At 40.1% G+C, this 24,476-nt stretch overlaps 2 protein-coding genes across 2 annotated transcripts in view; one reads left to right on the forward strand and one right to left on the reverse strand.

Moving 5' to 3' along the window:
* The window catches only part of Pde3b (phosphodiesterase 3B), a 121,379-nt gene extending 105,166 nt beyond the window's left edge, over positions 1-16,213 (reverse strand). The window contains exon 1 of the mRNA XM_085692939.2: positions 15,217-16,213. Coding sequence (XP_085549065.2) covers positions 15,217-16,143 — 927 coding nt within the window. The 5' untranslated portion in view covers positions 16,144-16,213. The remainder of the gene's footprint in view (positions 1-15,216) is intronic.
* LOC146893429 (uncharacterized) lies at positions 16,142-24,227 on the forward strand. The gene is given in 5 exon segments (XM_087908698.1): positions 16,142-16,223; positions 16,279-16,607; positions 16,609-16,641; positions 16,759-17,024; positions 23,534-24,227. Coding segments are annotated over 5 exon segments (1,068 nt in total). The 3' UTR covers positions 23,892-24,227.
* The last annotated feature ends 249 nt before the right edge of the window (positions 24,228-24,476 follow it).

Here is a 24,476-nt window from a genome sequence, read left to right on the forward strand (position 1 = left end):
TTTTCTTAGTTTTGCAGCTGTATGGAAAAGGTATAGAATTGAGGGTGTTGGAAAGTGTTCATTATTTGTCAGGCATAGGCCTAGGTTAATCATGAGCAACCTCACCAAAGCCTGCCCTTATTGTAGAACTCAAATTCTAGTGAGGAGATAGAAAATAAGCAATAAGCATATATATGAACACACATATATGTGCTATCACATAATATTTGCTATAAAGGAAAATAAGAGACAGTAAGATAACAGAGGGATGTAGAAAGTGGTATTTTAGAAAGGTAGTGAATGCCAGATAGGATATACAAATATTGCTTCTGGTCAATGTATTTAGAAAAATATTTTCTGCAAAGAAATATGTGTTTACTAAGGTAAAAATCACTTAAAATTTAATTAAAGCACCATCTACTCACCTCGGTTTTCTAGACTTTAATATTTACTAACACGACTATAGGTTTACTGCATAATTTAAATAAAATTTTATAAGGTTGTGTCTACATCACATTGAAAGAATTCTCAATTTACTAACAACTCTAAATAAATGTTAATGGCCTCCATTTGGGGCATGGCTTACCCCTCTATTAAATAATCACCTTACCATGCATACCTCCAAATTATAGACTGAAGCTTCTGTTTTCTTTCTCCAAATTGGAGGTATTTTTTTTCCACATTGGAGCATCCACACACACTATAAGGCATTTATTCTAGATATATGATTCATGAATAGTTCATGGGCATATACTTGCACAGTCACCACCTCGGTCTGGAAATACCTATTTCTAACATTTCAGAAGAAATTTTCATTCACTCTGTGAATCATTATTGTTGATACTGTTCTAATTTCTATGGTTTCCACTTTCTGATTTTGAACTGTGTGGTTTGTCATCTTTTAGATCCATTATTTTCTGAAAATGATGCCTATAAAATTTGTTAACATTGTATCACTAGTTTTAATTCTCTGTATTCTGTGGCATAAATGTATAATGCTATTTATTTACTCTTTAGTTTATGGACATTTGGTTGTTTTCATTTCGGCAGTCAGTAATAAATACAGCTATAACAGATACTCATACAGCTTTTGTTTGAACAACTTTTGTTGTAAACTACTGCTGTGGAATATTTATTTATACTGTAAAGATGTATTTCTGCCTAAGGCACCTTCTAACTGGTTTAATAAAGAGCTAAAATGGCCAATGGCTAAGCAGGAAAGATAGGCGGGGTTTCTGGGCAGCAAGAGGAAACTCAGAATGAATCTAGGTGCACAAGGGACACCAGCCAGAGGCAGAACGAGTTGGACACACAAAATGGGATAGAGGTAAAAGCCACATGGTAGACTGTAGATTAATTTAAAAATATGGGTTAATAAAAAATATAGCTTAATTTAAATTATAAGAGCTAGTTGAAAAATAAGCCTAAGCTAAAGGTCAAGCTTTCATAATTAATGATTAATTAATAATTCATTATTTGCGAGCTGGCTGGTGGGACAGAGACTCATTATAAACTAAGATTTTGTGCTTCTCAGTTTGTTGGACTTGAGAATCATATAATTCATAGAGATCTCTTCAAAAGAGAAAGAATACAAGTCAAAATTAGATACAAATATAAAACCAATTTACACTGAGAAAAAGAGTCACAGTATCACAAAAATCCATAAAAAGAATTTTTTATCAACAATCCCCTCAAAATACTTCTACCATTTATTGCTTCTACATTTTACTGGATTTTATTACATATCTTTTGTGAGCACTCTTTATATGGTAGAAATGTCACAGATTTTTCTATGAAAAACAATTTACAATTTTTCAAAAACTGAGTTATTTATATTTTAGAAAATACAGTCAGTCTGTGATTCCCAAACTGTTGCTGGTTATATCATGTAAACTTTTGGTACTGCTATCAAATTTAAAGAAACTCAATTGTTTCTTTCATTTGTACAGTACCAAACCAAAACGGTTTTCCCAGACTAGCCTCTAGCTCTATTTATTTTGATCTTAGCCTCTACCACATTCTTCTAGCGCCAGGCAGAAGAGAAAAGTTTCACCACTCTATGACATATGGCGTTGCATCACTGCACCCTACCTATAAGTCAGCAAAATGGGTACACGAATGTCTCCAGATGTCATTCTATAAAAATACTATAAAATCACAAAGGTTGAACATATAATAATCAACTTTTTAATGGTATGAAATGATAATGAATTCAAGAGAAATCATACTTTTGAATTATGAATCTTTACCTTTACTCAGACTAGTGATATACAGTTCTGTAAGGTAAGCTTACACAACATAGGACAGCAGTAGTCAGCTAGAACTCCCAGTCATCAGAATCACAAATATAAACAATCACTGCTCTATTGTGTATAAAATTATTAGCAGTTTTGGGATACTTGCCTACAAAATGCCCAGCTGTGTCTCCTGAATTCATACAGCCAGTATTTTTCACCTTCATTGCAATATTCCATCAATTACATAAGACACTCAATACTTTATCTTAAAATAGGCTTTATAGTTAGATCACTGTACCCAACTGTGGGCCAATGTAGTATTCTAGGCATATTTAACAAGGCTTGATAATGATGAGCTATAATGTTTGGTAAGTTATGCTGATTACAGTGCATTTCAACTTATATTTTCAATTTATGGTGGCTTTGTTGTGATATATTCTATGGCAAGTCAAGATGTGTATGTACTCAGAAATAGCAGGAGAAAAGCATAAATCTATGCCACCTAAATGAAATGTATACCCCAAACTCAACTTCCCCTTTCCTGAAATCCCAAACTGCCTAAACATTACTCCAACGCTACATGCCATGAAGAATGCAAATTAATAACAGTATTAAAAGACTTTTTGAAAATTTTAATCTCACTCATTATTAAATGTCAACTGTGACTTTCAAAACAATCTTCCCTTTTAGGGTCTAGTGACTGTATTATCAACCTGATAGAAAAAGAAGTTTGCATTCTACATGAATTCCAAGGCCAAAATTCTTCGGACACACAGCTGCCAATAAAACATACTGAATAAGAAGGTATATCTCTTGTCTCACTATTTCCAACATCTTGATGGCCTTCTCTACCTAGACAAGTGCTGAAGGAATTCCTACAGCCAAGTTACCTGCCCACTTGGGTGTGGCCTCTTATACTATTTATGCTGGTGTAAAGTGTGCGTCAGGCCTCTTTTCTGGCTGTTCTCCGTTCCAGCAGAGGATATTGATTTGTGAGTCTAACCCTAAATGAATAACCCTCTATTATTCTCAATTCTGAGCTAGTGTGGGATTTCTTTTAAGCATCTTTCTTCAGACAAGAAATATAAACAACAAAAACTGTAGTGATATTTCATTTGTATTTTAATAAATAAAGAATGCCTGAAGATCAGAGATTAAAACAACCCACTGGTCACCATTACAGACTAGAGAGTGGAGATACACACCTCTAATCCCAGTAGCCATACTGGTTTGCCATAGAAACCAGGACATAGTAGTGGTGCATGCCTTTAATCTCAGCTCTAGAGAGGAATGTAAAACCAAAGGCGACATCTCTCAAACACAGTCTCATTCTGAGATTCCTGGAGACAGGATCGCCATTTAGTACTGAGATAGAGCCAGTGGCTGGCTGTTTGCTTTTCTGACCTTCGTCAGGTTGAACCCCAGTATCTGTCTCTGGATTTTTATTAATAGTGCTACAAAAAAAATCCCATAATATTTACAATATTCCCAACTTCAGTTTAATGTTCAATGTTAAGTTTAAATGAGTAGTTAATAATACTAATAATTAAAGTATGATGAAGTGTGGTTTATTCCATACCAAATTTAGGTCACTGTAGCTACTGATTTATGTCATCTGTACTAACCGTAGAAAGCCCTCTGATCAGGTAACAGTAACTTCTATGAATTTATTTAGCAGGAGTTTATTAAATGCTGTTCAAATTTGCTTTCTGTTGCTATCATAAACACCATAACCAAAAGCAACTTGAGGAGGAAAGTGTTTATTTCATCTTATACTTCCAAGTACCAGTCCTGAAAGAAGTCAGGGCAAGAATCCAGAGCAAAGCCTATGGAGAACTGTTTACTGGAGCTTTGCTAACTGTCTTAGGCAGTCTCAAGTGGATCTGCACAGGGTGGCACCGTTCATAGTGGACTGGGCTCTCCCACATCAATCAATAATCAAGGCAATTTCCCCAGATATGGCCAAGAGGCAATCTGATTTGAGTGATCCCCTGCTTGAGGTTCCCCATTCTCAGGTTTTGCCTAGTTGACAATAAAAACTAACCAGTGCAAACACCAAATTAGTAACCGTGTGCTACCTGAAATGCTAATAGTAATAAATGAGGAAGAAGGATAAGACTTTTTCCCTAAGCTTAAGAAACCACAAATCTAATGACAGCAGTTGCATACCTAACTAAAATACCAGGTAAAGGTATTTTGACAATATTTATAAATACTACAAACTATTTTAAAAGAATATTCTATCTACGTATCAGTAAACAGAGATAGGAAAAATTACCTGAGATAGTTCAAGTCACGGTTATCTCTCACTTGACAACTGCAACAGCCTCTCATCTTTCCACTTCCACTATAGCTACTCTATCAACAGCCCATAAGAAAGCCAGGATAGCCTTTCTAAAATATAAATCCCATAAAATTGTCTTGTGACTTCTCATTAGGAACCAATTATAACGAAATGCAAACACTAACATGATCTACAAGGCATTTCAAGACCCACTCTTACCACTTCTACCACTCAGTTTTCTTTCTAACCCCAAAACATGCCAAGCTATTTCCCACCATGGGGCCTTTACCTTGCTAGTCTTCTGCCTGGTTAAGTTTTTCCTCCCAGCATAACAACAGTTCCTGATCAACATTCATGTGCCAGTTAAAACACCACCTCTTCAGAGAGGCTTTCCCTGACAGCCCCCAATCAAAAGCAACACACCTGTACCTCCTCAAGTCCAGGCCTTAGTGTCTCTCTGTCCACTACTATGTTCCACTTTCTATATGCATCTCGGTATTCAACATTAAGTTATCTCACTGTACTTTATTTCCTATTTCTCAAAATTTTTAACTCTATTAGAGCAAAAAAATTATACAGAACAAAACTAGGCATTTTCCATGCCTAATATTTTCCAAGCATAATATTGTAAAACATAGATAGGCCTTTCTATAATTTCAGCACTCAGTGGGTAGAGGCAAGAAGACCAGAAATTCAAGATGACCCTTGACTACAAACCAAGTTTAAGGCCAGCCTAGGCTACAGGATTCTATCTCAAAAAACAAGCAAAAAAAAGATGACATTTATACTGTATTGTTGGGAGAAGGTCATGAATAGTTTATCAGGAAGTACAATGAGAAATGAGGGGAAAAAATCAAACACATTCCATAAGCTTCAATTTTCATAAACTTTGAGAATAAAGTAACAGACTATTGTAGTTAGGAGGTTATATCAAGATTTCGTCAGGGGCTGGAGAAATGACTCATAAGTTAAGAGCACTGTCTGCTCTTCCAGGTTCAGCTCCCAGCACCACGATAGCTCACAACCCATAGTAACTCTAGTTCCGGGAGATCTGACACCCTCACACAGACAAATATACAGACAAAACGCCAAAGAACACAAAATAAAAACAAATTTTTAAAAAGATTTTGTTTGGTTCCTGTCAATTTGAGGCCTCTGTATTCTTGAAAGCATCTCCGGTCTTCCTCTAACATTCCTGATACTCAGATCATTACCCTGTGAGATTACATATTCTTATTCTAGCTGCCTGCCTATAATTCAAAGAATAAATTTTTAAAATAATAATATAAATAAGTAACTCAGGAAAATAATATAAAATAAGGCAGCCGCTTGTGGTACAGTAGACAGAATTCAACAGTTCTACTTCTAGGAAAATGCCCTAAAGAACTGATGGCAGAAATTCAATCATCCATGTTTACAACATTGTATTATTCACAAGAGCTAAAATGTGGAAGCAACCAAATGAACAGATTTAAAAACATGTGGCATACACTTAGATTATTTAGTCACATAAAGCGAGGAAATTCTAAGATATGCTGCAACATATATACCCTGAAATCATGTATAAGTGAAATAAACCAGTAACAAAAGGACAACTATTATTTGACAATTTATATGGAGTTCCTAAAGTAGTCAAATCAGAGACATCAAGGAAAATGTTGGTGGCTGGGGGCTTGAAGAAGGAGTGGAATGAAGAGTTATTAGTTTAGCAGGTATAGAATACTGCTTAGTTTGGAAAGGCAAGCCATTCTATATATAAATGGTGGTTAATGTCCACACAATACGTAAATGTACTTACTGTGAACAAACTGTGAACATAAAAAACTGATTATAAAATTCGACCTCAAGTTAGGTTTAAAATTAATATATATGTTTGTACACATACACACACATTGAAGCCCTCTTGTGATAATATATAAATATCTTCAGGGGAGATTTATTTAACCCTTCTTGGCTCCCTTATGCCAAAGTCAAACTAGGAATCCAATCTTCAAGGCCACATTTAATTAATGTACCTTTACCATAGAACAAGTAGCACTTGTAAAGGAAGTAGCTTTATGTAAGGCTTTCTACTGGTTCCTTTCAACAGGCCTAGGCTTTATATTCTAGCACAATATATAGGACAGACGTAAATATCTAAGGTCTTTGAAGATGGGAGAAACTCTTCAAGCGAACATTGATTTCAATGTCTGATAACCTCACAGGCTTCCTACTTTGATTATCTGGCGGTGTATTAAGTCTTAAGGGTTTTTTTGTTGTTGTTTTTGGTAGGGCTGGAGAGCAAACCCAGGAGCTCAAATATACAAGGCAACTGCTCTACAACTGAGCTATACATCCAGTCCTAATATTTTCTTATCATACCAATTCAACAACTGCAGTTTTACAGATTTTTACAAAAGATATTTTTAAATGTTTGACTTCTAGTTTGTGTCAATGGGGAGTTTTTTTAATGTGTGCTTGTTTATATTTACAGGGGTACGTGTGTATGTGCTTATAAGGCCACAGGGCAACCTCTAGTGCATCTTCAAAAACACCATCCACTTCCTTTATTATATGATATTCCATTACCTTGGAGCTCATCAATCAGACTAGATAGGCAGAAGACCCTACGGATCCTCCTGTCTCCACCTCTGTAGCAATGGTATTGTAAACATGCATGTCCACAATCAGGCTCTTTAAATGGGTTCTGGGTATCAAACTCAGGTTTGCACAGCAAGAACTTTACTGACTGAACTATCTTTCCAGTCCCCTCAACAATGCTGACTGAGCTATCTCGCCTGCCCCCTGAACTGGGATATTTCTCAGAGGCATGTTCTTACGGTGATATTTTACTTATGTTTTACAAATAAAGCTTGCCTGAAGAGCAGAAGGTAAAACTAAGCCACTGGAGGCCAGGCAGTGGTGTCACACACCTTTAATCCCAGGATTTGGGAGCCAGTGGCAGATGGATCTCTGTGAGTTCAAAGACACCCTGGGCTACACAAGATCAATGCAGAAACAGATCCAGGTGATGGTGGCCTACACCTTTAATGCCAGAAATAGGAATATAAACCAGGATGAGACAGGAACTCGTTCTCTTTCAGTCTGAGGATTTCTTAGAGATAAGAGCTCTCTGGTGGCCTGGCTGCTTTGCTTTTCTGATCTTCAGGTTGAATACAGTATCTGTCTCTGGGTTTTTATTATCTGTGCTACATGTTCTACACCACAAACTGTACTTAGCACCTCAGAGTATTTTCTACATGCAAGGTTAAGTGATTGGGGAAAATTAATCACTTCAGTTTCCAGCTGCACAACAGGGCCCAGTACTTAGTTCACAGGAGTGGTAAGCACTTTACAATCCATACTATAATAATCTCTTTTCTAAACCTAGGTAAAATTTTCCTGAATTATTTTTTACTATTAATGTTAGTATTTCTGGTGGAGAACTTAATATCTGTTTTGGTTGTTAGTACTGATTAGCGACTTTTCAGAATCTAGGTTGATTTTTAAAAATCACATATTTTTATATTTAGAAAGAAGTGGAGATAACAAGAGATTTTTTTTAAACTTCCTTGTAAAAACACAAAAGGTAAAAATTTTAATTTGTTTTTATTTTCATTATATCAAGAAACTTCCTTTAAAATTTAAGTTCAATTGTTGCATACTTCTTGAAGGCTTTCAAACTTGTATATAAGGTTGGCTGTCTCTTGTATGACAGTCTTGTGATACCTAGTTCATACCTTTATTACATAAATTGCCACATCAAATTGTAATTCTTTATATATCTTCTATTATTACTGTGTGACCGCCCTGAAATACTTTGTATTTGCCATTTTAGAATCTTTGGCATAGCTAAAATGACAAGTCATAAAAATGTTACAGAAGTCTTCAGAAGGAACCAAGCCTGGAGGCACCTTGATCTTGATCTTCTAGTCTCCAGAAATGTAAGGCTATTTAAAGTCTTCAAGTTGCCAGGCTTGTGGTACTTTCTTGCTACAGCTCTAGCAATCTAGTACATCCCAGTAACAAAACAAACTTAAAGACACAAATGAGCCAACTGTATCACAGCTCTACAGGACAGAAATCTGACTGACATAGGTCTCTCTGACCTAAGTGAAGGGGTTGGCAGGGATTCACTAACTTTCTGAAGAAATCTGCCCTTTGCCTTTCCCAGCTTCTTTCCTGGCTAGCTTTCCTTGGCTCATGATCCTTATAACAACAGAACCAGTAGAGTTCAAACTAGCAGACTAACTGAAGCCTAACACTGCCTTACTCCAGCCCCATTCCCACTGCCCCATTGCCTTCTCTGCCCTCTTGCTTCTCTCTTTTCCTTCTGTGCATTGTGAATATGTGTTACTCTGATTGGTTTAATAAACTGAATAGGATAAGGTTAGGCAGGAGAGTCAAACCGAGAATGCTGGGAGTAAGAAGGGCAGAGTTAAGTCTGTGAGCAGACACAGAGAGAAGCAAGATGGGCATGCTGTATTGTGAAAAGGGACCAAGCAATGTGACAAAGAATAGATAAGAAATATGGACTAAATTAAATGTTAAGAGTTAGGTAGTAACAAGCCTGAGCTATTGGCTGAGCACTTATTATTTATTAATGCTGCGTCTTTGTGTTGGTTATTTGGGAACTAGCCAGAAGTAAAGTCTGCCTACATTCTCCTTTTAAAAGACCTGTGTGACACCAGGCCCACCAGATAATCCTAGATCATCTCCCCATTTCAAAATCCTTAACTTGATCTCAACTGTAAAGTCCCTCCACTATGTATATAAGGTAACATACAAACTCATGGAATTAGAACACAGACATCTTTAGAGTACTATTTACTCTGCTTATAGACATTAGAGCTGAATATGAACACATCTTGCAACCTAACAATTCTACTTCTACACACACATACACACTTCTAACAGGAGATAATAACAAGAATTTTCATAATAGCAAAAGAAAAAAAACTGAAAAATACCCAAGGGTCTACAAGCAATAAAAAGAGTAAGTAAATTTACAATGTTCTGGCAATGAAATAATACACAACACTGAAAAATAAACTACAACTATCCACTTCAACATAAATCTATCTTAGAAATTGTCAAGCAAAATGTAAAGTTATAGATGGATGTATGCACTATATTTCTATTTTATATAAAGTTAAAGAGCAAGCAAGATTACAGATATTATTTAGGTACACTTTCATAGACGGTTACAAGATAAGCAAGGAAGTGAACAGAGTGGGGATAATGCCTGAGAGAGAAGGATGTGATGAATGAAGATGGGGGAAGAAAGGGCTTTAAAGGGAAGCAAGCAGTGACCATGTTACCTCTAAATTTATTTATTTATTTCCTCTAAATTATGTAAAAATATACAGGTAATATAGATTTATTTCTTGTTTAAAATTTCAATTATAATTAAATACATTTGAAATGTGCTGAATGCAAGTTGTATGAAATGCATGTCATGAACAACTAGTCAAACATATAATGTAGGTGATCAAGAGAAGAAACCTATAAAGATAGACTACCTCCTAGAAAATTCAGTGCTGATAAGAAAAGTTCTAGGCTGCAGAAGAAAACAAAAACACTGGGAGATATACTTTCTGACTTTTGGTAGGTCTATAAGAATAACAGGCTTCAAACAAACACCTTCATAATCCTAGGTATGCTTGTAAATAACACAGTGAACAGCAGCTCAAGGCTATAAACTGCCGAGAAGTACCCACAGACAGAATCCAGCTCCCCATAGTTCTGCTCAGCTATGCAGGCACCCTGGTCCAGCAGGCCTCTGCCAGCTCACTTCTGTTCCCTACCCTCTCTCCACTCTCTGCTCTGAGATTCATTGTCAGGTTGGCCGGGACAGCACTGGAGTTTGAGACTAGCCACACACTGACAAGTCAGGTATATAGCATGTAATGTTCATCTTCAAGATGATTATTATGGACTCTGGTTTTCAAGGCACCCTCCTGAATCTCCTCCCCTGTCTCTCCGATTATTTCTCCAGATTTCCTGAAACTACGGACATTGCTCTTTATCACATAACTGAAAATACCTGGAAAATTAGAAACAGCTTTAGAACACTATGGCTGCAGGCAGGCACACGGGCGCTTGTGGAAAGTATAGGTGGACTAGATGTCAATATCTAGGCTCTAGGCCTCACACTCACAGTATCTTAAATCATAAACTGGAGTCAATCTTCTCATTCTTCTGAGGTTCAGTTTCTTTCCTTTCTTTGTAATGAGATTTCAATTAAACTCTAAATTTCTCCAGGATCAGCTATACAAACATTTACACTCAAGTAAGCTTTTCAGCATATGGAAATTCTCTCTTTTTAAAGGGGACATAGAAAGCCTGGAGAGTACTAGCAAAATAGGCTGACCTGGTAAAGAAAAGGAAAAAGGGAAAGGGAACAAGAGATGAGCCCCATCACTGGAGAAGTCAGCCTAAGGAAAACGAAAATAAACTTCACAGCTTTACTTGTGGGTGATTTTCACTCCGTATATAAAAACATGCTACAGAAACGTTACTATCCAATATAATTAAAAATATTCTACCACACAATCAACTTGTATTCTTAAATATGGTCAGGTCTGCAACAGTACATATTTATTCTCCACTTACATATTAGGTACTATCTGTTCAAATATCTTATTCCTACTTATTCCCTAAAGAAGAACTCGACTATTAGGAAAGATAAAAAGGAAAAAAGTCTACAACAAGCTCATTAATAATAAGCAAACTTCAAATAGCTAGAACTAATATGAACACTGGGATGGTGATCCACAAATCCTAAAATAAAAATGAGTAATAAATTCATAATAATAAACTAAAGCAGGTTATGAGAGTCCTTGCAAGCAATGGTCAACGGCATGAACTTTAGCTTGTGTAAAGCCATTGAGGTTTTTTTAAGAGGATGAGGAACCTAGCCAAATCTCTATTCTTGAATGAGACCTGGTGGCAGCACACAACCAAGAGGAGAAAATTGTTATGTAGGCTGTTGTTACTAACAAATGCGGGCACAAACTAAAAGGCTCACTGAGGCTATGAAATAAACTTCTAAACTTTTACAATATTATTAAAAAAACATAGAGTGGGTTATGCCTTGCAAATTATTGAAGACATTAAATAATCACACTTTAAAATCTTTTTTTAAGTTTTCACATTACATATGCACACTTTTTTCAAATAAAATTAGCACTTTAAAGAATATTTATGAGCATTAAGGCCACAGGATCTTTAAATATTTACCTAACCATTTAGAAAGCACTTGGCATTTTAGGTATAGAAAAATATCTTACACACTAACTTTCATTTTTCTAAACCTCACATTTTAAAAAAAAAAATCACACATTCAATGGCAGTGCTGCAAAGCTGACCACCACACTCTAAAATATATCACTGAAATGGATCAGAAATATAGTTCAATTCCTGTCACAGCTATCATATAGACAACTGACTTTTTTTTAAACTTCCTCTTAGCTTCAGCCTACTCTTGGCATGCTGTAAATTTACTGTTTCTATTAACCCTCCAGAAACTACAGTCAGCAATAATTAGATTTTAATGTTAAATTCCTAAGCATGTTAACTAAGAATTGACATATACACCATATTTTAATAATATGAATATAACATAAATATTTTACAGTCATGCCATTATTTTCAGCATCTTAACTAACATTCAAAAAGCCAAATATTACTCTAATTCTATTCTCATGTATATAAAAACATTTATGTTGCTTTGCAGTTTTTAAGTGTTTTCAAAGATGTTAATTAAGACATTTAAATTCTAGAAAATATTTCAACAATTTTATCATAGGAATTTACTTTTTAGAATATAAATGTTTAATTAACAGAAAAAACTCTAAAACTATTAAAGTTATGCAAAATATCACAATGGCATAAAACATGGTGATGCATGAGCAAACAGAGCCTAAATGACTTTATAGTCTACAGTTCCGTCTGCTGAGCCTGTGACAACTATGGCTTCTCAACCGTTGTTTGTGTCATGCTTTGGGCAGTTCAAAGGTACAAGGGCCACCCTTCATTCCTGTCTCTTCCCACACATACATTTTCATCCTTGCATATATCATTAAGGAACCTCTTCATTGTTTCAAAGAAAGAAGAGCCATCACTAAACAAATGCTCATTAGTAAAACATCTCTCATCAGAAATTAGTAGAAACAAGACTTTCTGAAAAGTAAAAAGCCATGAGTCCTCTTCTCTAACCATAAGGCCTCATGTAAAGCAATTTTGAAAGATAAAGAATTCACTTTTTAAAAGAAAGTTCTCTCTAAAAAATACAGTTTTGTTCATTTTTCCCCATCATACCTTGAAAAATATATAGCAGTAACAATCTTCAATATTAAAATAAAACTTTTAAAAATTATACATCTGTGACTCCATATACTTTTATTTATATACTACTGAAAGTATGAAACCACTGAATGAAATTAATTTAGAATTAGAAAATATTATAGAATTTTTCTACTGGTACACAGACACAGAGAAGTTCACTGATGTCTCCAAATTTAAACAGGAAGGCCAAGACTTGATCCTTGAACCTCTGCCTGTGAATCCAGATCATTTTCTCTTGCAACAAGTTTCACCTAAATTCTTATTTGTCACTTTCTGAAACCAGAAAAATATTTTTATAATCATCATATGTAACACTTGAGCAATTAGAAAACCACTTGATCTTCTACTTCCATAAAAGTACTGATGTCTTAACTTTCCATCATAAAACACAGCAAAACAAATACACAAGTCCTCTATGTTAAACTTCAACAACAGCATAAAGATTCTTGTACTGTAATCTTTGCAAGACTAAATACCCTTATCTCGAAATGCCCAAATAGTATTACTCAGATTATTAAACAGTAAGCCAAAGATAAGCCTCTCAACTATGAGCATATACTTTAAGTCGTTCAAAATGTTTCTACTGAAGATCAGAATTGGGTAAGGGTTTTCTACTCTAAGAAATAAGTGATATTATCTGAAATAATACTGCTCTTAAAGGGTAGGGGGGAAAGTTGCTTTGATAACAAGAGAACCAGACTAGGAAAAGAATTTTTCCTAGAATTTTTCAATTTACAAAAGAACAGACCTAAAAGCTCAAAACTTACAAACAAATTACAACCAAAATATTTAAACTGTGTTTTCCTAAAATTAATTTCTCTACAAAAGTGGTGAAACTATGCTAAAAGGCTTTTCCAAAGTTAAAAATGCAATCTAGTCACATAAAAATCAAATGTATTCCAATCTATGAAAATAGCTGACATCATCAGAAAGACAGCTAGTCTTCTAACAAGTTTTCACTTAATAAACATTTTTCTACACATTGTCTATTATTGCTGATAGTAAACGTGTATTAGACAAAAGGTGTAACTGTTTTGTTTTTTTTTTTCCCCTAGCATCTGGCCAAATAATAATAGAGCAAAGAGTGGTTAAAGCCAAGCAAAGTAGTACATTCAGGAGTAGGAGGCAGGAGGGTCCTCCAGTTCAAGGCTTACTAATACACAGCAAGGCTCTGTATCAAAGAAAAAAAAAGCAAGGAGCAACAGAAAAATGTCTCACGAAAACACTACCTATTATTCATAGATCAGTGTCCAGCAGGCCATAAAATCAATGTAGTGGCTCACAGATTATTTCGAAGAGAACACAAGACAGAGAGATCATTGCCTCAAACGTGTAAAGAACAAGACACGTTTGTTTCCCGTCTACTGGGTCACAGTGTAAAAAATATCACTACTCAGCAAAATCTGACACATTCCTCCAGACAGCTCCTAGGAGTGCCCTCAAAGTTGCACAGAACACACCTCCTAGAAGTGCGAAATCTCATCAGACCCTAAGGCTGCCACTTCTGTGGCCCTGTATCTTCCGTTCCTCTGAAAACACGCCTGTCTAAACTAACGTTAATGTTACCCAACCAAAGGTAGTCCTTGGGAAGATCCGAAACAATGAAGGGAAAGTATTGGCACTAAAGTGTTCTATACGGAGTGGCTATACTCTTGGCGCCATATGTGCATTCCCCAACGCTATAGAGATGCAAGTTCATTCCCTCGTGATGATTCCAATTTCTTTTTAAAAAAAAAAAAATGAAAGCCTATGGGGTTGGGGAGGAAATGTCTCGGGCATCTTTCCACACACATTACTAAGTTTAAAGGTTAAATTGCTAAAACCTTCTCTCCTAATTATGCAAGAAATACACAAGTCCATGAGTTAGTCTGTAAAAGCACTTTTCAAAATTGCATTGCTGTGTTCTGCTGCCTATTCATCTAAGTCAAGTCTCAATTCCAAAACTCTTCTGTTAACTAAGGAAACACTCATCTGTCCTCTCGGTCATCACCATTCCTGACGAGCCCTGCACTGTGACAAGTCTGCACACACTCTCCTTCTGAAGGCTGCTCGTCACCTCTGGCAGGCAGCCTCACTGCGATAGCAAGCAGACAAACGGCACCAAAATGCCATGTGCAGGAGCCTAGCCACGTCCGAAGCGGCGGCAGTCCGCCTAGGAAAGCTCAAGGCAGTCACCTCGGTCTGGAAAACTCCCCCTCCACCTGCGGAAGTCTAGCCCGAGAGCGGGCTGATCCGCTCCTCGCCCTGATAAAAAGCCCCCGATCCGGCTCCCCCAGGGCCCCCGTACTGGGGTCAGCGGTTTCTGTCCCCTACTTTCCACCCAGAGCCAGCGCGCTTCCCCAGCGGCGCTCCCCCTCCCGGCAGCCCCTGCTCGCCCCACATCCCTACCTGTTCCCGGGAAATGCAAGGCAACGACGGTCTCCTGAACATCTTGCCACTGCCATAGTAACCGGCGGCGCTTTCTCCCAGCGACACGCAACTCGACCTCCTCCGGGGTCTGATCACCGGCACTTTCTCTTCCGCGGCGCCCGCCGAGCGCGGCGGTGGACAGACTCCCCGGACGTGGAAGAAGTGGTCCAGGGCCAGGGCCAGCAGGCATCCCGCGCCCCCGACCAGGCACGACAGCAGAGGCCTGAGCGCGGGCGGCAGCGCCCCGAGGCCGGAGAACGACACCCACCACATCAGGCCGGCGAAGAGCAGCACCAGGACGCCGTGGCGCAGGCGGACGCGGGGGGCGAGCGTCAGCAGCCCCACGCAGCCCAGCACCAGGCACAGGCGGCCGGCCGCCGCCGCCGGCTCCCCGCGCAGCCACGACCACCCGTGCCACGCCGCCAAGTCGCCCAGGTAGCAGCAGGCGGGCAGCGCCAGCAGCCACCAGGAGCCCGCGGCGCCTCGGCCCGGGCCCCGCTGCGCGCGCCTCAAGAAGCAGGTGAGGAAGAAGAAGGCACAGGCGATGCTGAAGAGCGGGCTGAGGCTGAGCGAGCAGGCGCTCAGCAGCGCCCGCAGCCCGGCCGCCACGGCCGCCCGGCGCTCGGGCCCCGCGCCCAGCAGCGCGGCCAGGACAAAGGCGGCCAGGGCGCCGAGCGAGAGGCGTGCCCCGGCGCGGAGCGAGGCCGCCGGCGGCTCCACGTTGCAGAAGCGGCAGAGGTGGAAAAAGAAGCCGCGCGGGGGGTCCGGCCGCAGCGGGCTCACGCAGCTCTTCACGTAACCGTTGCGCAGGCTCTCGGGGGGCGAGGCGGCCGTGGTGGCGGCCGGCGCCGGCGGCGGTGGGGACCTCATGGCAGGCGCGTCCCGTTCGCGCTCGTCCTTCCTCATGGCCCCGGGCCGCGGGGAGCCGCTGACGCTCGCCGACCCCGCGCCCTCCGCGTTCCGGGCGCCCCGAGCTTCGCCGAGCGGTCAGGGCTGCGCCTGCCGCCGCCGCCGCCCGGGCTCCCCTGCGCGCGGGCTGAGGGGCGGCGGCGTCCGCCTCATGCTGGCGGGGGAGAGTGGCGGGAGGGCCTCCTGTGCGTCCCGGGCCGCCGCGGACGCCTCCTCTTCTTTTTTCCCCCGCTGAAGACGCCCGCTTGGGACGGGAGACCACGGCGGCGCCTCCACGCTCCCGCGCGCTGCAGCAGTTACCTCACGGCTGCAGCCTGGTCCGTTGGGCGCGCGAGCGGGCGCTCCTCCCCCGCGGCTGCCCCTGCCGGGTGCGCGCCCCGCCCGCGGTCCCGCGCGCTCTCGCGGCTCTGCCGCTCGCCACTCGGGCGGCCGCCACCCCCGTCAGGATGTGCAGCCGGGACCCCCGCGGGGGAGCGCGCGCCCGCGGCCAGGCCGGTCGCTCCCGAGAGGCCCTGTGCCCCGTCCCCGCGTCAGGCTTAGAGATTGGAACCCCCTCGGGGAGCGCGCGCGGGTCCCCGAGAGTGGGACACCGCCACCCTGACTGCCTCACAGGGACTGGCCGCAGTCCCGAGACCCCGAGCTCAGTCCCAGGCGCTGCCACAGTCAGTCAGGTCCCTGCGAGGGCTCGGGGAACCGGACCCTAGGCGGGAGTGGAGTCATGGCGTGCCTCGGGACCGCCTGGATGGAGGTGTGAAGAGGGAGGTCGGCCAACGCCAAGCCAGGATGGAGAAACTCCGGCTGTTACACCTGGACTCCCGGGCCCTGCGCAGGCCTGGGATCCATTCCTTCAGGAACTCAAGAGGAGAGGGCGGCGGAGAGTGCAGAGTGCACTCTGACAGCCAGCGTGTCTCGCCGAGGAGCCCTTTCCATGAGACTGAGAACTGATAGCCAGTCCTATGCTTGGCATCCTCGCCACACATGCGCAGCTTCACACCCTCCATCCCACCACAGCGTAGATTTGCTGTCCCAAAAGTTCATCCCAACTAAGCCTGTTTGTGTGCACTGGTGTGTTGGGGGGAGGGAGGGTGGAGCCCCATAGTCCTAAGACCACTCCTCAATGTGAATGGGCTGACGTTGAAAGAAGGCAAATAAGATGCCCTCTGTAAAGGACCAGTGGAACAGGCGACGCTGGGAAAGACTCAAGTAGGGAAGACAGACTTAAAAGAGGGAGAAAAGAACTTTGCTGGACCAAAGCGACTGCTCTGGAATCCAACCAGGCATAACTGCCTTAGAGACTGTGAACTGCTTCCCTCCACCAAAACTCTCCCTTCAACCTCACGACAGGCCTGCTTTTCTCAAAAAGCTAATTCCACATTTTTCCAGGGAGATGAGAAACCTTACTGTGTGGTAAATCCCACAAACAGGCCCATTTTTCCTCCAATTAATCTCACTCAGCCCACAGCCATGACCTAAAGCAAACCATTTTCATATATGGTCATAGTTCAAATACATAATAGAAATCAGTAATGGGTTAACACCAGAGTTTGACAATTGTGGGAAAAGAGCAGAATTTCCTTGGCTTTTCTATATATTGAATAGAGGAAAAATATTTAATAGAGTGTTCAGTAGTTACCCTAATGGCGTAAATGATAAAAATCATTGGGTCTCTTCCTGCTGAACAAATGAAGGTGGGGGCTCATTTTGGCTAAACTCAGCAAATTTGTGTTTTAAATCCTCTACATAGGATCCCTCCCTCCCTCCCTCCCCCCCTCACATACACACAATCAGTTGAAGAGTAACTAGGAAACAGCCTATATATTTAGACCTTGTGTAGAAGGGCATGACAAAACAACATTACTAAAATACCCATTTTAGGTAATTTTTCTAAAGTAACAAATTATTAAACAGGTTTAGATTAACATCATTGCATTGTTGTCTTTAAATCTGACCTTGTCGTCTGAGATAGAATAGACATTCATGGTCATGAAAACAGTAGTGGACCAGATGCTGTTTCCTGAGTCGGGCTCCTACTGTTCATGCCCTGATAACAAGCAAGTCATGGCTTTCAAAAAGACTCATTCTGCTCCATCGTAAAAGGAAGCAATTTAACTTAGGTGACTTTTATGTATTTTTTTTATTTATTTTACATACCAACCAGAGTTTCCCCTGCCTCCTCTCCTCCTGTTTCCTCTCCCAACCTTCTTTCTCTGCCCTACCCCCCCCCCATCCACTCAGAAAACGTTGACCCCATGGGAATCAACAAAGCCTGGCACATCAAGTTGAGGCAGGAACAAGCTCTTCCCCCACTGTATCGAGGCTGAGTGAGACATCCCACCATAGGGAATAGGTTCCTAAATGCCAGTTCATGCTCCAGGAACAGAACCTGCTCCCGCTGCTAGAGGCCCCACCAACAGACCAAGCTACCCAACTGTCATTCACATGCAGAGGGCCTAGGTTGGTCCCATGCAGACTAGGCTTTCTGTCAGTTTAGCTACCACTAGCTCCGGTCAGCTGTCTCTGTGGGTTGCCCCATCATGATCTTGACCCCTCTGCTCATATAATCTCTCCTCCCTTTCTTCAATTGGAGCTCGGCCCAGTGCTTGTCTCTGTATCTGCTTCCATTACTTACTGGATGAAGGTTCTATGATGACAATTAGGGTAGTCACCAGTCTGATTACAGGGGAGACTAGTTTAAGCACCCTTTCCACTATTGCTAGGAGTCTTACCTGGAGTCATCCTTGTGGGAGTTTCTCCCTATCCCCATAATGGCTCTCTCTATCAAGATATCTCTTTTATTGATTGCTTTCCTTTTCTGTCCCTCCCCCAACTCACACATCCCAATACCTCATGTTACCATCCTCCACTCCTCTCCCCCTCACTGTTTAACCAGGAGATCTCATCTATTTCCCCTTTCCAGGGCTACAATCCACATCCCCCAAAGAAGCTGGGTAACAGGGATCAGATCCTAAGAGAGATACATAGGTCGCCCTTAGATGACTTTTAAAATATTCTTGTTTTTAAAAGCTATAATGACAACATTCCAAAACCATAGAGGCATCTTTAGGATTCACCTTTCCAACTGATACAATCAACCTTTGAATTATTTGTGCCACCCAAATTTTCAGTGTTGATAAATGAAAATGAAGGTGTTTGTAGAAAGGACTGTTGCCTGGAAATAGAATTCAAAGCCACTTTCACAAAACTGTTTTATTTTGCTGTTCTTTAAACATCTTTTCGCTGCCATCAAGATCTTTGTAGGTCTAAAACTCCAACCTTCTCAATAACCAATGGATGAAGCACACCCCTCTATACACCAACCCGGTACCTGAGGATTCTAAAATAAAATGTAAGGATTGTGACAAGACCATAAGAAGTTTACTTAACAAAAATAATGAGCTAGCTGTGTTTATAATAGCTCCCTTCTCTATTTATAGACTTTGTCAAAGATTACTAAGCTGCATTTCTTAGAGGGCAAATTAATTATTCTACTGCCAAACTTAAACAACTAATAGATTTCCTTAGTTCTCATCCTGAGATATATATAGACATATATAATTTCTCTTAGCTGTCTCTATTCTTGTTTTGCCTGAGTTGAGCTTGATCTCTATCTCTGCACTTTCAAGTGGATATCTTCACTTTTCAGATTGTTGATCCATGACATGGAATCCTGGTGCTTACCACTCATCTCCTTAGTCATTCTGAAGCAATGCAACCCCTTACGCATTATATTTTTCTAATAATACCCAGATTTGTCATATGTATATAAAGGGTGAGAGTTTTGTTCTATATCCCTTAAAGGTATACCCAATCCAATAAACCACAAATGCATCCCCTAACTCTCGAGGGACCCTGTTCTGATCTTTTCATTCTCAGAGCCTAGAACTGGCCCTAAAAATTAGTTTAGTGCCTAAGGACACTTTTACCGTTGGCAGATGTTACCTGCCTACAATCTGTGTTTCCTTACAAGTTCCATTTGAGAAGTTCCAGCACTCGGGCCTGCCCAGCTGTTAGAATGCCTTCTACATCTGATGAGATCTCTGGCGTTAGTCATTGATGTGAAGCCAAAAGAGTTCTCAGGTTTGATCTCAACCATTTTTACTTCTACTCTATGTTCTAGTAACTAATTCCCTATCCTTGTGGCTTGTATTTTCAACGGTTGTTTTTGATAGGAGCATTTCCTGACTCTAAAACCCAGAAGTAAAGCAATTCCTTTCTAGAGCAATAATCCCAGAAATTACTTTCCAAAATCAAACTGTTTTCAATGAATCTTGACTGCTGCACTTTTGGTGATTATTATAATTATAATTATGGAATATAAGTAGAAAAGAATTGGATAGGAAGTTGAATAAGACCTGGGTATCTCATTTTATTGTCAGACAAGTTACATAATCAGACAACTCCTCAGGTTCTGACAGCTAAGAGAAGCCAGGCATGGTGGTACATGACTATTATCCCAACACTCAGAAGGCTGAGGCAGGAGGATCATGAGTTCAAGGGTAATCTGGGCTAGTATACACCCTAACTCAAAACACCAAAAGAAAGGGGAAGGTGGGAGGAATGAAAACACAGAGGAGCCAAGGAGAGAAAGATGGAAGTAGAGAAATTATGAAATATTTACTAAGAGGCCTTGAAAAGATAATAAAAGATAATAATATTTACCAGTTCTTTAAAAGATGTGCAATACTGTTCCCTCTCTATGCTATCACTTTCAACCATGACCTGTTATGCAAATGATAGGCTGTTTTCATTTTGTTTTGGTATGTGTTTGTTTGTTGAGACAGGATCTCTCTACTGAGCCCTGGTTGTTCTGGCCTTGAACTCACAGTAATGTACCTGCCTCTGCCTCCCAAGTACTGGGATTAAAGGCACATGTCATCACACCCAGCCTTAGGCTGCTCTTTTTTTAAATAAAAATATTCAAACCACTCAGTTGGTCTCTAGCATTTCCTATTCTGAGATAAATCCATCTGTGGAACCCTTGGTTGGGAAAAAAAAAAAGGTTAAAACCTCTGAAATAGTCTCCCTGAAAAAGGAATGTTAATTGAACTCAACTTGGAAATATTTTTTAAAAAATCCCAAATGTTCTTCCTAAACATAACTTCACAGAATTCAATAAAATGCAACCCAGATTTTGTAGGAAAAAAGATAGAAAGCAATCTGGCACATCTTAAGTATCAAAGAAACCTTCAGGAATAAATAACCAGTGCTATTGAGGTTCCAAATTTCTAATATTAATATTTTCCCTTAAGGTGCATGTGAATCTTGTAAGTTTTTTTTTAAAAAGTGAGAGAATTTACTGAATTAAACTGAAAAAAAACAGACTGAAAAAAATAAAAACAAATGTTTCTCCAGTATAAAAAAGATCATTCTGTTTTGAAAATGCAAGTAACTCTGTTGCCCAAAGGTTAACAATGTTTCCTTTCTAACTAGGACCTTTCTCGGAATGGAATCTGCCTTTTATTTATTCCTTTGTTTTTCAATGCATCTGTGTATATGGTATCCATATGTGTATGCTGGGTTGGGGTATACAATGGGTAGAAGAGGTATATCTGTATGCATGCAGAGGCCCAAGATTTACCACCTTATTCATTGAGGGAGGATCTCTAGCTAGCTGAAGCCAGAGTTCCCCAATTCCAGTCTTCTAGCCAGCTTGCTCTAAGGATGGCATCTCTAGCTTCCTAGCGCTAGAATTACAGGTGAGATACCAGGCCTACTGGACAAATGGTGGTAAGAATCTAAACTGATCCTTGTGCAGCAAGCACTTTATCTATGTCTCCAGCCCCTTACTCTTAATTCACCAAGTATTTCTTTGCAGAATACTTACTTTACTGTAGAAAAAAAAAAACATAAAGACCATAAACCATTCTTCAGAACTTCCTCAAAGTTACAGCTGTCTCTAGGAAATAGGGTGTATACACATAAACTATTAAAAAGTACAGCATATCACATAAAAATTTGGCTATAGTTGCTTGGCAGTGGTACTGACACAAGCCTTTAATCCCAGCACTTGGGAGGCAGAGGCAGGCAGATCTCTGTGAGTTCAAGGCCAGCCTTATGTACAGAGAAACCCTGTCTCAAAAACAACAACAACTACAAGTATTGATAACTATTAAAGAAAAATTATTCTTGTCAGAATGCCCCCACTGTGCATCTATCTCACTATCCCTCTTTCTCTATGATAGTTCTCTCCATACTTTCTATTTTTTTTTCATCTCTATACTTTAATTCCCTCACTTTCATTTCCTCTATAATACTCTTCCCCACAAACATTTACTATCCCGTTCTTAGTAGATGCAATCATTAATTAAGTGTCTGGTCCCTGATAACAAAGATAGTGTAACGATAATGATCCACAGTCTAGTGGAACATAGAGGAGTAGAAATAACTGCTAAAGATCAGGAATAGAATAGCTGATGGAGAGCTGAACTAGGCTCTTTGCTCTCAGGACCTAGACTGTCATGTGACCAGCATGTGAGAAACAAGGGTCTGGGAGCAGTGAAGGAAGTCACATCTGGGTCAGTACTGAAAGGCAAACAGAGGTTGCCTAAGTAAAGTAGGAAGAAAAGAGAATCTAGAAAGGGAAACAAACAAGTTCAAAATTCTGTACTCATGCACCCTAGTAACTCCAAGCACCCTATGCCTACAAAGTATATGGTAGCCAAACAAACAAACACAAAAAGGATATATCAGGTATGAGGGGGGGCTAGAGATGACGCTATGCAACATAGAATTGGAGTTATCATTCCTGTTTATTAAATATGTGTGTTGTCCCAATATATTGACCTAGATACCTATAACATATATAGGTATGGAAATTCTCTTATTCAGACGAGCTCAGTCTCCTGACCAACACAGTCATCATCCTGTTGCAAGTATCGGACATTTTACGTTTCTCAAAGCAATTTTAACAGATTTACAGATCAGCTTTCAGCTGTATGTTCTCTGAACTTTTTGTTTCATTAAAGAATTTTAATAGAAATCCTTTAAAAGATTTAACAGAAAACAAGATTTTTCCATATTTTTATAAATATAACATTCATTTTCACAAAATTAAGAAATGGACACTTTTCTTAAGTTTATAAAAAATACTCACATTTGACTTAAATTATAATACAAACTAAATTCTTACAAGAAATGTAGGTGATTTTTAAAATTTAATTCAAGTGATAATGCCTAGATTTCTTTTGCTCTAAGACTACATTTTAATACTTGAAAATTTTTCCTTTTTACATTCTAATTTGTAGAATAACAATTATATTTATGCCAAAAATTCACTGCTAAGAGTTTTAAAAATATAATAATGTTAAAGGTCTTAAATCTCTAGCTATTAATCTGAAATTTCCCAGATTCTGATGTTGTTGTTTTACACCTAAAAGCTCAGTCTTTAACAAGACACAGCCATGCAGAGTCTTTCCAAGCTTTCCTGCTCCCTCCTTGGACAAGCAGTAGTTTCTTCAACTCTGGCTACACCAGCAGATCTGAAGGATCACAGCCACGACGGTGGCAGCCTACCGTTGACACTGAACTTGTGGTTAATTGTGGAGTTCTGCCACAAAACCACCTCACTACCACAAGCTGGATACCTGCCCAGAAGAGTGAAAAACTGCCAGGCAGAGCAATCTCCAGGAGGCGACAAGAGCAAAATGCCTTTTATACCAGACAGCAGTCCTTTCTGGATTCCAAACAGAGCCAGCAGTGGAGCGGAGCACACCAAGAAAAACTTGGAAGTCAGCTTGTCCTGCTAAACCTATTTAAAATTTATTTCATGTTGTTTCTGCAAGAGAAACTCAAGAGAAATCATATGATGCATTAACTAGCATCATCAATAAATGAACTATTGTTTTATAGATTTAATGGCATTAAACTGAAAATGAAATGGTAGTTGTGTTACTCTGAACCGCTAAATGAAGCACCTATGCATGGCCATTGCAAACAGAAGCAAACACTGTATTTGTTTGTGGATGACTAAGCTGTACGCAGCAGCACAGCAGCTCTGGGAGCTGACTGGAAAGGGAGAGCAGCAGGATGTGAAGGAAGAACCTTCCTTGTCAGCCTACTCTAGCTACAGCTTCATAGCTCCTTGGAACTTATTCGTGTCTCTTGTTACCTACCTCATCTATAAAATGCCTATATCCAACTCTTGGAGTTTTTATTATGTATTAAATCAAATGACATATTAACAATTAACAGATGGTGTGTGTGTTCATGTGCCCACGTGTTGTGCACACGTGTGTTTATTTTTCTTACACCTACCCTGCTCCTTACCTCCATATCCTTTCAGGACTTCCCATAATCCTGCTAATTCTGAGTTTTACCCAAAATATCTCCGG

Source organism: Myodes glareolus, chromosome 7, assembly GCF_982192425.1.
Source record: "Myodes glareolus chromosome 7, mMyoGla1.1, whole genome shotgun sequence".
NCBI lineage: Eukaryota > Metazoa > Chordata > Mammalia > Rodentia > Cricetidae > Myodes > Myodes glareolus.